Source organism: Chrysemys picta, chromosome 2, assembly GCF_011386835.1.
Source record: "Chrysemys picta bellii isolate R12L10 chromosome 2, ASM1138683v2, whole genome shotgun sequence".
In the NCBI taxonomy this organism is placed as follows: Eukaryota; Metazoa; Chordata; order Testudines; family Emydidae; genus Chrysemys; species Chrysemys picta.
The window spans coordinates 209403789-209419857 of NC_088792.1; the positions used below are offsets into that span (position 1 = coordinate 209403789).

A 16069-nucleotide genomic window follows, 5' to 3' on the forward strand; every position below is an offset into this window, starting at 1 on the left:
GTTATTTTAAATAGTCATGACTTGACATTTAAGGATTTGTGTGTGTCAGTAGCTGGACAGATGTGACAGCGATCATCTGAACAAATTTAGGTCCTGATCCTATGTATATGGGGCAATGCAGATTCAGTAGAACACTGTGCAGGTACAGCAGTTCACTTTTGTGCTATGTAATACATAGATCTACATTGAGGCCATGATCCTATCAAGTTAACCATGCACTTCATGAAAAGTCAATAGAGGAGTTCAGAAACAAAAACTGAAGTGAAGACCAGTGTGTGTTCTGGCTCCTTTGTGCCACTCTGGCAGTGAAAGAGGCAGAAAGAAGCCAGATTTGACCAGCTGAGAATTCTGTTGGTGTTGATGAGTTCTCAGTTGGAACAGAGCAAGCATACTTGGTTCCTGCACTACCCATCCTTCGCTACTCAGCCATGGCTCAGAGGGCATACAGAGACAGAAGGGGGCTTGATCAGAGCACATCCTGCCCAATCCCCAACTGACAAAGTCTGGAGACTACAAGCAAGGAAAGTTTAGAGCATTCCCCACTGTCTGACTGGATCTAAATTCTGGGGCAGCAGAGAATCTGGCCCTCAATTCTCCAAGAGGTTAAGGTACAAACAAAAGCCCCATATTTTCAATAACTCTGAAGAACTTTTGTGCTGGCTTTCATCAGGCAATTTTTGCATTCAAATCTATTCATTTATCACATGCACTTACACTGTTCTTGTTCTTTCAAGAAAAAAAGTTTATTTTGGGTTCAAATCAAAGTTATAGGGTTTTTTTATTTGTTTTTAAAACTATTTGTACAACAAGGAGATATAGTTACTCTCATACCTTATAATCACGCATCCTTTGGTCTTGCCACAAGCCCCTCTGTGGGCAACTATTTGCACCAGCAGCAAAGAAAAGAATGGTTACTTATCCTTCAGTAACTCTGATTCTTCAAGAAGTTGTAAGTCATTGCAGATCCCACTGTAGGTGCGCATACGTGAGCAATTGGATTCTTCTGAATAGCAAAGTGGGGGAGGGGGTGTCTGTACTTATACCCCCATATGAGGGCATAAAGAGTGGGCCAGCCAACACCCTCCCTCAGTTCCCCCACAATTCAAAACCTGTGATAACTGAAGGCTCAAAAAAGCAGAAATGGGAAGGGAGCTCCCGCAGGTCATTGGATCCACGCTGCCAACAACATCTCAAAGAATCACAATTACTGGAGAGTAAATAACCTTGCTTTCTTTTTTGAGTACGTGTCAGCGTGGATTCTAGGTAAGCAACTGGCAAGCAGTATCCCCCTGGGAAGGTGGTAATGAGGAGTTCCAGCTAAATCACTTGAATAATGATTTTACTACTGCTCTACCACCTAAGTCCAAGCAAAAAATGTCTAACAGAAGTCAGTGGGTTACTCTACATCATTGCTTTGCAGATTTCTGATACTGGTAATTTTCTGATACAGGCAATGATGCAGCCTGACCTTTGGTGGAGTGAGTCTCATCTACGATGGAAGAGGTACACCACCAACTGGCAACATGATGAGATTCTTTGTGTATCCATTTTGAAAGTCATCTTGATGAGATGGCCTGACTTTTAGAGTGCCTGGCTATAATGCGAAATAGACTGGGTGACAGTCTGAACAGTTTGGTCCTGTCAACATAATAAAGCGAAATCCTGGACACAACTAGTACAGTAGAACCTCAGAGTTACGAACACCAGAGTTACAAACTAACCCATCAACCATACATCTCATTTGGAACTGGAAGTATACAATCAGGCAGCAGCAGAGAGAAAGGGAAATAAATAAATAAACAAAAAAGGCAAATACTGTGTTAAACCTAAACTACTAAAATAAAAAGGAAAGCAGTATTTTTCTTGTGCATGGTCAAGTTTCAAAGCTATATTAAGTCAATGTTCAGTTGTAAACTTTTGGAAAAAAACACACAATATTTTGTTCAAAGTTACGAACATTTTAGAGTTACGAATAACCTCCATTCCCGAGGAGTTTGTAACTCTGATGTTCTACTGTATAGGCAATTGCTTTTCTCCCAGTGCCTAGTATGGTTTCAGGAAGAAGAAAAGTAGGTTAATTGATTGGTTTAGATGAAAATCTGAGTCCACCTCGGGAATGAATTTCAGATGAGGTCTTGTATCATCTTGTCTCTGTGGGGTGTTGTATAGTGAAGCTCAGCATAAGTGCCAGAAGCTCACACACTCTTCTGGCCAAAGTAATAGCCACGAGGAAGATTAACTTAAGCGTATGTTGTTGTCAGGAGCATTCTGAGAGCTTCCATTAGGATGGGGAAAATGTGGTTGAGCTCCCAGGCAGGAATAAGTTCTTCAGCCGGTTGGTAAGTATTTATTAGCCCATGGAGGAACTCTGATACGGTCAGATGAGAAAAGAGAGAACTGTAGCAGTGAATGAAAAGTAAAATTGTTGCAAAGTGGATCTTAACAGAACTGAATGAAAGGCCAGCCTCCTTCAGAACAACAGATAGTCAAGGATCTCCAGTATCAAGACCTGAACTGAATCCAGACCATGTTGATGTGCCCATATTGAAAATGTTTTCCATTTAGAAGAGTAAGTCTTTCTGGTTGACATTTACCTGTTTTGTATCAGGATTTTCTGGACCTGCACAGAGCAGCCCTTGTCTGGGGGTATTCAACCAGCCAATAACCCACACAATCAGGTGCAGTGACTTTGGGTCTGGATAGAGTAGCTGTCACAACCAGGTCGTGGGCAGCCAGACCTAATGGTCAGAGACAGAGTCCACAGTCATGAGACAGCTGTCAAAAGTGAGGATACGGAGATCAAAAGCCAGAGACAAATTTGAGATCAGAACCATGAGTCAGGAACCAAAGTCAAGCCAGCTCAGGATACTAGGAGGTTAGAGGCTGGAGAAAAAATTGGAGATCAGGAACCACAAGTCAGATGCCAGGAGTCAAGCCGGGTCAGGATGCCAAAAAAAAAAAAAAAAAAAAAAAAAAATCAAGCCAAGGGAGCAGGAAGCACAAGGCAAACAGTCTGGGACAGGGTGGAGCTCAGTTGTTTAAACAGCTTCCTGTTCCTACTGTTGGCTTAAGTATGGCCAGCAGTTCTTGGACTCCGCCAATAGGACCTCGGGGCAGAGCCTCAAATTGGGGCTGGGTTTCATGGATCCTAGGTAAGCAGTTGTCAGTAGGCTACCAGGTGGAGGTTTGGAGCGTGACCATTCCTAGGAATCCTGCAGACCCAAGTTTGAGACAGTGGGTCAGGACAGTAGCTGTCCATAGTGTTGGAAGTTCAGGTGCAGGCAGTCCAGCAACTAAATGTATATCTGCAACAGATCTGTCATCCAAAACTGCCTCTGCCAGTGTGGAGCTTACATTAATAGATTCTAAGTACAGCAATTTTCACTCGCCTACCACAGCCAGATGGGGATTTGAACCCATGGCCTCTATCATTGGCAGCAGAATCCATGTTCTTACCCCACCAGGCCATCTATGAGAACAATAGTGACTTTTTCTCCTCATTTTGGAACTCACCCAGAAGATCAGAAAAAAAAAAATCAGTGGAAAGGCATATAGGAGGCCTTGGGACTACTGAAGGAGGAAGGCATCTGGTATCAAGACCAGACTAAGGCATGGTCTGGAATAGTTCTAATCATTGGTGGGGAAACAGATACTGTAACAAAGGAATATTAGATCTCTGATGTACATCTGCAGTGACCACTCAAGAGAAATTACAGATGGTCTAGTCAGGAAGTCTGCAAAGTTAACTCCTGGGAAGTGAAAAGCCATGGGGGTTAACTTGTGTGGGTGGAACCATTGATTGGGTTTCATATCTTCCAGACAGAGGAGAGAGAAACTTATGCTTCCTGGCTTGTTTATCCAGCGCATGGCAGAGGTGTCATCTGCCAGGATGTGCACTGTGGAATTGTGAAGAACAGATAAGACTGTCATGGAGCGTGACCATACCTAGGAATCCTGCAGACCCAAGTTTGAGACAGTGGGTCATGACAGTAGCTGTCCATAGTGTTGGAAGTTCAGGTGCAGGCAGTCCAGAAATATATGTGCTACCCTGATGGCTCTGAGCTTCAGAACGTTGATGTGGAGCTCCATGTTTTCTGGAGACTAGGACCTTTGCATTTGTAAGTGACCCAGGTTGGCTCCCCAACCTGTCCCTGAAGCATCCATGATTAAAGTCCTTGTCAGAGAGATGGCAGAAGAACAGTACCCTTCCACACGTTTGTGGATTCCTTCCACCACCCCAGTTCAGCAACCATGGGAGGTGGAACCATGACCTTCTTGCTCATTTGGTGCTCCCCAGGGAAACAGACCAATATGAGGCAAAGTCAGAGCAGTCACAGGTGAAATCTGGCAAGTGGCATCATATATGTGCACACCGACATATGACCTAGCAGTCCCAGACACATGTGGTCAGGTTTCATTCTTTCTTGAGCCCTAGCGATTGCACTGACAGGAAAGTACACTATCTTCAAGAAGGTACACCTTCATCAACCTGGAGTCAAAGGCTCCTATGAACTCGATCATCTACAGTGGCAAGAGAAATGATTTTTTGTAGTTCACCAGGATGCTCAATTGAGATAACAGGGAGATGGCAGCAAGCCTGGAATTATGCCATCTCCTGCTGGGATGTTCCCTTGATCAGCCAACTGTCCAGGTAAGGGAAAGAGTATATGCCCCTTTTTCTGAGACATGTCGCTATTACTGATAGGCACTTTGTGAAGACTTTCAGATTGTGGAGAGTCCAAATAGTAGTACCTTGTGCTGGTTATGTCTGGGACCCCAATGTGAACCGTAACTACTACATGTGGACCAGATGGAGGCTACACGGAAATCTGCATCTTGCCAGTCAAGAGTTGCACACCGTTCTTGAGCATGAAGTGATGGAATCAAAAAATGTTACCATCCTGAATCTGAGGCAGCCTTTGTATTTGTTCATTCTCCTCAGGTCTATGACAGAACATAAAAACCCTGTCTTCAGGATAAGAACATATCAGGAGTAGAAGCTTCTTCCCCTGTACTCTTGCAGTATGTCTCCTACAGCTCCTAGACACACCCTTTAACAGGCTCTCATGAGAAGAGTCCCTGAAGAGGAATGGGGAAAGGGGGTGGATAGGAGGCATGCATTGGAAATGTATAGGCTAGCCTTAGGCAATGTCTAATGTCCATTTATCAGCTGTGATGGCCGCCCTGGCATGGTGGAAAGGGGCAAGGCAGTTCCCAAAGTTGGGGACAAGTCCCAGATTGGCTCCAGTGTGACTCATGATGCTCCTGGGCTTGCTTCTTTGTTGGTAATTTGGTTGTCAACTGCAGGAACAGGGTGGGGCCTTCTGCTTTTGTTGTGGCTGGTATTTGTATGGCTTTCTATATGAAGCCAGTGCATAGATCCCCAGGAATCACATCACGGCCCTTGAGGAAATAGAGTGCTTCATCTGTTCTCGGGATGATGAGCTAACTTCCCTTGTAGGGCACATTCTCCATAGTAGCCTATACCGCATGTAATATGCCTGAAGCCATAAGGGCTGCTTCATGGAGAGACATACAGAGTATGTGGATGGATGGATGGCCTAACATGTAAGTAAATCAGGCTTACCCTCAAAGAGTTCTTCAACCATCCAAGGAAGACCGATTCTTGTTGGAGACTTAATACTCAGAAGAACTGAAAAAACATTCTGCAAGGGACAGGTGGACAACAGGATAGTGCACTGGGAAAGTCAAGTAGACAGGAAAGGATCCGTTAGTAATGGTTCATATCAGCATTAATTACACTACATTGCCAGGATATCTTGCAGACAGTAGATGACTTCAGGGAACTCAGAAGCATGCTGAAGAAGAATCCCCAAGCGATATTCTCCGAGACCACTCGTAGGAAAGGAACTAAGGAAGACCGAAGATCGTGGAAGTGAATCACTGATTAGGTAAGTGGTATAGGGTTGAGGGCTTTGGTTTTGTGTAACATTAGCCCACCTTCTGTGGCAGAGATTCCTGGCCGCGGCCCCACTGCCAGCCCAAGCCCACCTCCAACTGTGGCCCCAGCCTCGGCTCCCTTACCTCTGTCCGTGTTGTCGTTGTCTCCCCAAGCCGCGGCCCCACTCCTGGCCTCGGCAGGGAGGTGCGGATTGGTGGGGGGGGCCGCAACCCTCAAAAGTTTGGGGGTAAAAAGGGAGAAGATACGAGCACTTTGTTAGCACAAAATCAAGATGCTGAGAACAGATTTAATCAAGAGCCCAAAGGACATGAAGAGAAGAAATTCTTGAATTGCCTACACACTAACACTAGGCGCCTGGTAGCAAACAAGAGGAATTGTTTATGAGCATACATTTGATCTAGTTGGTATTACTTAAATCTGGTGTGATGATTCACATGACTGGATGTTAAAAATCAAAGGTTGTAATCTATTTAGGAAGTATAGAGTGGGCAAAGGGAGGTGCGGGGTGTCTCTCTACATCAAAAATGGCATTACTTGTTTCCAAGTCACTAACAACTTAGAAGAAAATGATCTTGAATGCTTATGGATCAATGTCCTAACAGATAAAGCATAAGATGAGCTATTAGTTTGTGTCTGCTACAGACCACCAAATCACACTAGGGAACAGTATATGACCACTTCCTTGAGCACCTGTCTATAATGTGGAAAGGGAAAAAAACCCTGGGTGATCACGTGGGTCCTTCAATTTGAGTGATATGTGCCAATACTAAAACATTATTGGAATTTCTAAACATTATAGATGACAATTTCCTAACTCAGAAAGCGTTGCACCCAACTTGGGGAAAACTGTGTTAGACCTTGTTCTAACAGAAGAACTGATCACAGAAGTAAAAGTTAATGGTAGTTTAGATACAAGCCAGAGATAGTAAGGCTCAAAACCGCTCCACCCTTTATGCCCTCACACCAGAGCATAAAGAGGCTCAGGCGCATGCACCGTTCCAATGGACATTGCTATTCAAAAGAATCCAATCTTGGGCACGAGATGCATGCACACCTACAATGGGATCCACACAGACATATACTCGAAGAACACCAACTACATCATTACCAGCCATTACCCTCTCTGTAAAAATCTGCCTCCTTAGGCTTGATGAGTATGACCAGATACCATCCACTCTGAAAAAGTGTGACTGCACAGTTCTTACCTTATACAAAAAGCTTTATCCTTGTTGAGTTCGGTTTATGAAAAAATTTAAATAGTCTTTATTTTTAATAAAGATGAAGAGATTCAACCCTGAATCAAGCTATAAAAATAAATAAGCCACAGCACTATCCTCCCAGGCATAAAACTGAATAAACAGGCTTTATACTGTGTTCTAAAAGTTAAACTGACGTGGTTTTATCAGACCAGTGGGAGAAAGAATGCCAGAGTTGAGTGACCCTATACTGAAAACTTTGCCTCCAGCTCCCAGACTTTCAAACTGAGACATGGTTAGCAAGAAGTTACCAGTTGATCTCCACTGTGTGATGACCCAGAGGAGAATTTTTCAGATAACTCAGACAAACATTGTTCTTAAAAAAAAATACAGTTCCTGAAGCACAGTGATAATATGCTTTCTATGACTCAAACCAATAAGCAAGCAGGCAGATACATTCTGTACCACAAACTTCTAAGACACTTTAATTCCATATCAAAACTTTCTATTGTCACTTACCTTCCAAAAGCTTATATCATCATCATCAATTAAGGCATAATAAATACAGAAGACAATATTGCTAAGAAACTGATCTGGTCTCAGCATTTGCTAAAAGAAAAAAAATAGACTGAAGAAAATCCTGAACTGTGTGGGAAATCTAAACAGACTTGCCTCTTAGCAAAGTATAGAACAAAATGTTAATTACATTAATTCAATATTTAAAGAGAGAAAAGCCTTCCATTAGAACAGAGTGGTGACATCACTTTTGCTGATGCACATTGTAAATAAGAGAATATTACTGCTTCAGTACAAAGAACTACTTACTGTCTCGAAGAGTTTCCCAAGCCCACTGATCATTTTTGAAGAAGAGGTGTCGCTTGATTTCTTCTACACCATTTCGTCCTAACCTCACTTCCCTATAAACAAATGTTTAAAAAAAATAAAATACTGTGTAAGATTTTTTCCTTTCTGTTAACAAGATTGATTCAAATATCCTAGAGTTAGAGGTGAGAGTTTACATCTGCCAACTAAGGGCAATATAAAAGCTCTAGTTTCTCTGAAGTTGTGACATAGAATGCCCTATACCAGTACAAGTAGGTTCATGAGGTTTCTTCCCTTCATCCCATAATGCAATCTGGTCTTAGGTCTTGTCTACCACAGGGAAGTTTTATCAGTTATACTGATATATTCATCTGCTCCCTCTCCCTCTCTCATTCAGCTATAACTGTGGCATTTTTGGTTTAGCTTAAACCAAAAATGCCACAGTTATAAGTGACATAAGCTAAGTGACATAAGCTAAACAAACAAATCAACTAACTAACCAACTCCACTCTTATTCTACAACTAGAGTACCTAAAAGGAGATGTTATACTGATATAATTATATTCATTTAAATTCACACCTTTGGTCATACAAAATAAATTTTTAAGTGTAGACAAGGCCTTGCGCTATCAAATTCACAGCTAAAGAAATGTCCCTCTAATTTAAGAAACTGGGTCCAATTATCCTCTGACTTCCACTGTTGTAAATCAGTAACTCCATAAAAGTCAGTTTAATTTGCTGTACGAGAGAGGAAAATTAGACCCATTATCTCTTGTCTAAGTTCTTTACGATATAAATAGTATAGTATTCACTGACAGCATTCACACACTTTCAGAAAGAGCAGAACCAATCAATCAATAATACTGCTCCATATGACTCAGTCAATTTTCCTATGTAGCATTTCCACGTGCAGACCACTGCTACTTGGCTACAATGCAAAAGAAAATGAAAGCGACAGGTAAAAAAATAAAGCAATAAAAAGAGGGGAGAGGGAAAAGGAAAAGGCAAGACAAGGAAAAAACAGACTGAGAAAGATGAAATGGGAGGAAGAGAAAGAGACAATAATATTAGGGTAGAGGTAAAGGCCAGAATAAAAACTAATACACCTCTACACCGATTTAACGCGACCCGATATAACACGAATTCGGATATAACGCGGTAAAGCAGTGTTCCGGGGGGAGCGGGGCTGCACACTCTGGCGGATCAAAGCAAGTTCAATATAACGTGGTTTCACCTATAATGCGATAAGATTTTTTGGCTCCCGAGAACAGCGTTATATCGGGGTAGAGGTGTACTGGTAACTCCACATAAAATGTTCACTCTAAAATTGAAATTAATTATTACAATTAGATTTTTGGTAGTCCACCGGACTACCATAAAATAAAAAATGTTACCTTTATAATAATCTAAAAAGTACTGAAGAAGAGAAAACTGTATTTAAAAATTAGGATTCTCTCTTCTCTTGCCACATACTCACCTAGATATTTGCTTACACTGTTGGAGCCTGGATAACATTTAACCCCATGCTCTCAAAATCCCACGAGAAAAACTGAATTTGAAATGTCCAGAATTAACTTTTCCATATTGTCTTTTTATGGAATTTAAGAGATTGAGTTCCCATCAACATTTTCAATTACCAGGTAGTTCCCAGGTAAGCATGTAATTCTGTTTTAAGGGTTATTAATTTATTCTAAAATCAAGCAACTTCCATTTAACAATGTAGCAAGTGCTACATCAAATTAGCAATTCAAAAGTTCCCATGATGAAAAACACTTCTCATGTGTAAAAACTGTGAATTAAATGTGAAGTTAAGATATGAATGCCAAATTGATATTTCAAGTCTATTCTTATTTGCAGGCCCTATTGATGAGAGTGGAATATCATTTGAGATGCTAGCAACTGAACCAACAAAGTTCTCTGGTTCCACTGCCCTTATTACCTGGGGAATCAGAATGAGACACACAGAGGATCCTTACTTTTTAAGAGAATGTGTGTTGTGTTCTTGTAACTTAAAGGAAAAGTCTATCTAAGCTTGTAGTAAAGCATAAGATTAGATGAGACTAAATATGCAAGCTGTCTGTTTTAAAATCTTTTTTTCTGTAATGTTTTGTTCCAAGTAATAAATAAAAAAAGTTTGTTTTAAGGCTTTGGTCAATATGACTATCACTGGTTCCCAAACAGAGGAAATGCAGATGCCTGAAACCTCGTCAGACCTATAGGGTGATATGCAGCTAGAATACTCTCAGTAGTTTACAGGTGTCTGGGTCAAATAAGGGGAAAAATTGTGAGATTCCAGCCCAAGAAAGGTAAAGAGGAGCGGGGGATGGGAGAAGGGAAGAAAAAAATGGAAATAAGTAAACCTGATGGAGGTGCACGCAAAGACAAGAAAAAGGACAGAAAGTACAGCTGACCCCACAACTGTGACAGTGTCTATATGGTAGCAGAAATATATTACATAAAAGGTCAAAACAATGGGTGTTTCTGTTACTGTTCAACTGTTTAGAATACCACTAGAAAATCATGCATACACAAAATGCTTTTTGTTTGTTCTGGTCACAAGAGGAGAAAATGTCATTAACAAAAACTTATTTAAAATTCTGAATAAAACTTTGGGCTATTTTACCTGTCAGTTAGGAAGGCACACATAAGGTTTTTTGCATCTTTAGAGATATCATTATCATCAGGGAAGGTAAGAGAATTCTTATGGTTCATAATCTTACTATATGTTCCAACCAAGGAATCCGCATAAAAAGGTGTATCACCTGAAGAAACAGCAGTACAAAAATTAAATATCTTAATATAATATAAATATCAAAAGTACTGGAAGTTTTAATTTAGAACATTTATTTCTTTATTATACGCTGTGCCTTTGAAGACTCTCAGTGCCAATACACAATTAAAAGTGCATACAGTCTTCTTTTTAAAACTTTAATAAAAATATCTACTAATAGTCCCCATATTTGAGTTCTATAGTATACCACTTTCTTAAAAACTTGATGTATGACATACAACATGCAAGTTTCTATTTTTTGTGCACATTCATTTTAAATCTTAATAGGTATAAAATAAGTATTTCTAGGCTTTATGGTAAAACAAATGCCTAAGGAAGCCTAAAACGTTTGATTATAGCATCTTTCTAAAACATCTAAGGTTTTCAGATAATGCGTCAAAAGGAAACACAATGAAGATGCCATTATCAGTCTTTCGTATTACTCAAATTACAAGAAACAAATTTGTCACAAGATGTCTTGATATATGTTGGTATGCAGCTGAACTTCATTGAATGGCTTGACTTTTTAATGTTTCTAATTCAACTTTGACATTCCTGCTGTTATCTGGATTATTGTTGAACACGAGCCAGAGTTCGCCTTGCTTCCATTTTTACAAAACGGAAACCAAGAAAAATACAACATTTTGAATAGCTCTTGGAGAAAATTGTGGGGAGGGAGACCTAAAAGGGAAGGTAGACAAGTGGGGGGAAATCTTGGCTGGAGAAAAAAAAAAAAAAAAGTTACTAACCTTTCGTAACTGTTGTTCTTTGAGATGTGTTGCTCATGTCCATTCCATGCTAGGTGTGTGCATCCCCACATGCACAGTTGCCAGAGATTTTTTCCCCTTAGTAGTATCCATGGGACCAGCCCTAGGGCCCCCTATAGCCCTGCAAACATACCGGGGCTCTGCAATCTCTCAGTTCCTTCTTGCCGGTAACTCCAATAGAGGGATAAGAGGGCAGGTCATGGAATGGACATGAGAAACACATCTTGAAGAACAACAGTTATGAAAGGTTAACAACCATTTTTTCTTCTTCTGAGTGCTTCCTCATGTCCATTCCACACTAGGTTACTCACAAGCAATATCCCCGGGCTCAGAGTTCATGGACATGCTGATTGCAACATTGCTCTCCCAAAACTGGCATCGTCACGGGCCTGTTGGGTGAAGATGTAGTGGTATGTGAAGGTATGAACAGACAACCATGTTGCAGCTCTGCAGATGTCCTGGATTGGTATCTGCGTGAGGAATACTACTGACAAAGCCTGGGCTCTCATGAAATGAGTGATCACGATGGTCGGAGGCGGAACTTTCACCTGCTCATAGCAAGCTCGGATGCAGGCAGTTATCCAGGATGAGATTCTTTGGGATGACACCGGTAGTCCTTTCATCCTTTTCACTGCTGCTACACAAAGTTCTGTAGACTTGCGAAAGGGCTTAGTCCTCTCAATATAGAAGACCAGACCCACCTAACATCTAAAATGTATACAGCAGATGTTCCTCATCAGGTCTGTAGGGCTTTGGAAAGAAGACTGGCAGAAAAATGTTCTGGTTGTTATGGAATTGTGACATCACCTTTGGAAGGAAAGCCAGGTGGGGGTGCACCTGGACCTTGTCCTTGAAGAGCATCGTATAAGGGGATTCTGATGTCAGGGCTTTGATCTCTGAGACCTTTCTGGCTGAAGTGATCAACACTAGGAAGGCAACCTTCTCCCGACAGGAACAGTAAGGAATAAGATGCCAACAGTTTGAAGGGGGCCCTGTGAGCTTTAATAGGACCAGGTTTAAGTCCCATAGGAAAATCAGGTTGCGAGCCTGCGTGCAGAGCCTTCCAAGTCCTTGAGGAACCTAACCATCAGCTTGTGGGAGAAGACTGATCTTCCCTGTACTGAAGGTTGGAAGGCTGAGATGGCTGCGATGTGAACATTAACAGATGATAGAACCAGACTTTGATGTTTCAGGTGGACCAGATACTCCAAGATGGACGGCAGGGAAGACCGAGATGGAGAACGATTCCATTTGGAGGTCCAACAAGAGAAATGTTTCCACTGGACCTTCCACCAGGACTACCTACTTGGCTTTCTGCTACCTAGCAAGACTTGCGGAACCTGATTCGAGCAGTCCTGCTCCTCAGGGTTCAGCAACACAGCAGCCATGGGCCATCAGGTACAGGGAAGCAAGGTTTGGGTGAAACAATCAGCCGTGGTCTTCCAAAATCAAGTCCGGACAGGGTGGGAGTGCTAGTGGAGCTGCCACTGAGTGGTCCAGAAGGATGCCGAACCAATGCTGGTGGAGATATCATGATAACCTTTGCCTTGTCCCTCTTGATCTTTAGAGGACCTTGTGAATCCAGGGGATCGGTGGGAAGGTGTACAGCAGGCCATCTGCCCACGAGAGCAGGAAGGCATCAGAAAGGGAGCCCTTGCTGAGCCTGTGCACAGAACAGAACCAGTGGCATTTCCTGTTCTGTCTGGTGACAAACAGGTCCACCTGAAGAGTCCCCCACTTCTGGAAGATAACACTGGCAACCTCTGGGTGAAAAGACTACTCGTGGAGAGAAGAAAAGGACCTGCTAAGGTGATCTGCCAACGCATTCCAGTCTCCCGGGAGGTGCGATGCCTCGAGATGAATAGCGTGCTTCATGCAGAAGGCCCACAGTTGGAGGGCCTCCTGACACATATCTGAGGATCAAGATCCCCCTTGCTTGTTGATGTAAAACATTGAGGCCATGTTGTTTGTCAAGACCTGAACAACCTTGCCTGGAACATGTGTGGAAATAAGTGTCCTTTAAATCGAGGGTGACGTACCATTTTCCTGGATTCAGGGAGGGAATGATGGAGGCCAGGGAGACCATGCCAAACTTCAATTTCTTGAGATATTTGTTGAGACAATGCAGGTCCAGGATGGGTCGTAGGCCCCCTTTGGCATTCGGGATTAGGAAAAATCAGGAGTAAAACCCCTTCCTGCTCAAGTCTCGAGGAAGTTCCTCTACAGCCCCTAGACACAGGAGGGCTTGTACCTCCTGGATGAGATGCTTCTCGTAAGAAGGGTCCCTGAAGAGGGACAGGGTTGGAAGGATGGGGTGGAGGGGTGGATGAAAACTGCAGTATGTAACCAACTGTTGCAGTACTGGGCACCCAACAGTCCAATGTTATGTAGGACCACACAGGGCGGAAGGCAGTCCAAAAACAAAATGGGGGGTGGATCCTGAATCAAGTCTGGTATGTCGTCCTCAGGCGTGCCTTCAAAAGGCCTGCCTGGTCCCATTGGGGTATCTACTTGAGCCTGACTGGGAAGCTGAGGTAGAAGGCAGGGACTGACTATGTTTATAAACCTTTCCTTTTATAGGATTCCCACCTGGGTGGCCCTGAAAACTTCGGAGGCTGTTGAGGCCTGAAATGCTTCCTGGAGGCCTCAGGAGTAAAGCATGGCCCTTCAGTCTTTGAGGCCGCAAAGCTTGGAGTCTGTCTGTTCGGAGAACAAGGAGGTACCCTCAAAGAGGGAGGTACCCTAGGCAGACTGCTGCACGTCATGCAAGAGGCCCAATGACTGGAGCCATAAACAGCGCCTCATGATGACCACTGATGCAATCGTTGTGGCCGCTGAGTCAGCTGCATCCAGAGCTGCCTAGAGGGAGACCCTAGGCACCATCTTGTCTTCCTCCAGAATGACCATGAACTCCTGCCTTGACTCCAGCTGCACGGAGTCCCTAAACTTGACCACTGAGTCCCACAGGTTAAAATCGTACCTCCCCAACAATGCCTGCTGGTTAGAGATATGAAGCTAGAGGCTACCCGTGGAATAAACCTTTTGCCTGAACAGATCCAGCCTCTTAGCCTCTTTATTCTTTGAGGGTGGGGCTCTTGGGGTCCCATTCATTTGAGGCTGACACCACCAGTGACCCCGGGGGAGGGGGAATGTGAGTACACATATTCAAACCCATTGGCCAGTACGTAGTACTTCGTCTCTGCCCTTTTTGGAGGTAGGGGGCAGAGTAAGGGGTCTGCCATAGCGTCCTTACCGGCCCCAACACTACCTCATTGACTGGCAGGGCCATTCTGGAGGGATCCCCTGCAGCCAGGATATCGATCAGGCTGTGCGTGGACTCTTTTAGCTCCTCAGCTTCCAGCTCCAAGTTTGTGGCGTCCTGTTTCAGGAGCTCTTGATGGGCCCTGCAGTCATCTGGCAGAAACTGGTTACTAGGACCTGCGACCGCCTCATCCGGAGATGACAAGTAAGAGGCTAGCACTATAGGAGGGGCTGGTCCTTCCTCCTCCACTTGCACCACCTCCATTTGGGCTACTTCAGTGACCTAGGTGCTGGGGTCCGGTGCCGGTTGGAATGAAACAGTGGCTCATCTCTTGGACACCACAAAGTGTGACCACAGGTTCCAATATTGTCAGTGCACTGGCCAATGGCTCAGGGGCCAAGCACCAGCTGCGGTGCCTTTACTGAAGTCCAGTGCATAAGTCGGGTACCGATACTTTTACGGCAAGGTGAAGGATTCCCGCTCAGATTCTGAAGAGGACTCTTCTCTTGGAGACCATGACAGAGCCATACCCACTTCTGCCTCCAGGTGGTGCCAGGAAATTAGTGACTGGCGCCGGGTTGGGGACCACTGTGGCAAGACAATGGAGGGCTTTCTTCTGGGAGGTGCCGCGTTGGTTGCTGTCGCAATGGAACTCCCCACCTCTTAAACCCACTATCCCTGGTAGCCCTGGCTGGCAAGGGGCTTTGGGGGGTGGGCGGTATCAGGAGGGACATCAAATCCTTTGCAGCCTGGAAGTCCTCTAGAGTCGAGGGGGCTCTCAGGCACAAAGTGCCACAATCAATCCCAGGAGTCGGAGATGAGTCCCAGACTGGGCTTGGTGCCCTAGCCAGAGTCGCCAGAGCCGACCGTGGCTCTAGGGAAGACAAGTGGCCCGGCACGGGTCTCACTGCATCAGCTGCTCTCTGCTTGTCCCTCTTTGGCACAAGAGAGTGCCCTCTCTCAGTGCACTGTTTCTTATGCTTCTTCCTCAGCACCAGCAATGGAGAACGGCACCAGGAAAAGCCCAGTGCCAGTGGAGTGCCAGGAAAAGCACTAGAGGCTGAAGTGCTTGGCAGCGATTCCGAGCGGCACGACTCCAAGGACAGTCTGAGGGCTGCCTCCATGAGCAAAGCCTTCAGACCAAATGTCCCTATCTTTGTGAATGCAGTCTGAAACCTCTGCAGATCTCCTTAATGTGAGCTTCCCCCAAGGCACTTTAGACAGCTCGAATGCAGATCACTCATTGGCATGGGCTCGCCGCAGGAGGTACATGGCTTGAAGCCTGAGGACCGGGGCATGCCCAGTCCCTGGGCCAACATCCCTTGTTGA

The 16069-nt window shown here is 44.0% G+C and overlaps 1 protein-coding gene across 3 annotated transcripts in view; it reads right to left on the reverse strand.

Annotated features, from left to right (window-relative positions):
* ROCK1 (Rho associated coiled-coil containing protein kinase 1) overlaps positions 1–16069 on the reverse strand; it is a 185046-nt gene that overhangs the window by 76443 nt on the left and 92534 nt on the right. For all 3 annotated transcript variants that reach the window (XM_005309499.5, XM_005309498.5, XM_065582063.1), the window contains 2 exons: positions 10565–10703; positions 7945–8036 (listed from right to left, as the gene is read on the reverse strand). In XM_005309499.5, coding sequence (XP_005309556.2) covers positions 7945–8036; positions 10565–10703 — 231 coding nt within the window. The remainder of the gene's footprint in view (positions 1–7944; positions 8037–10564; positions 10704–16069) is intronic.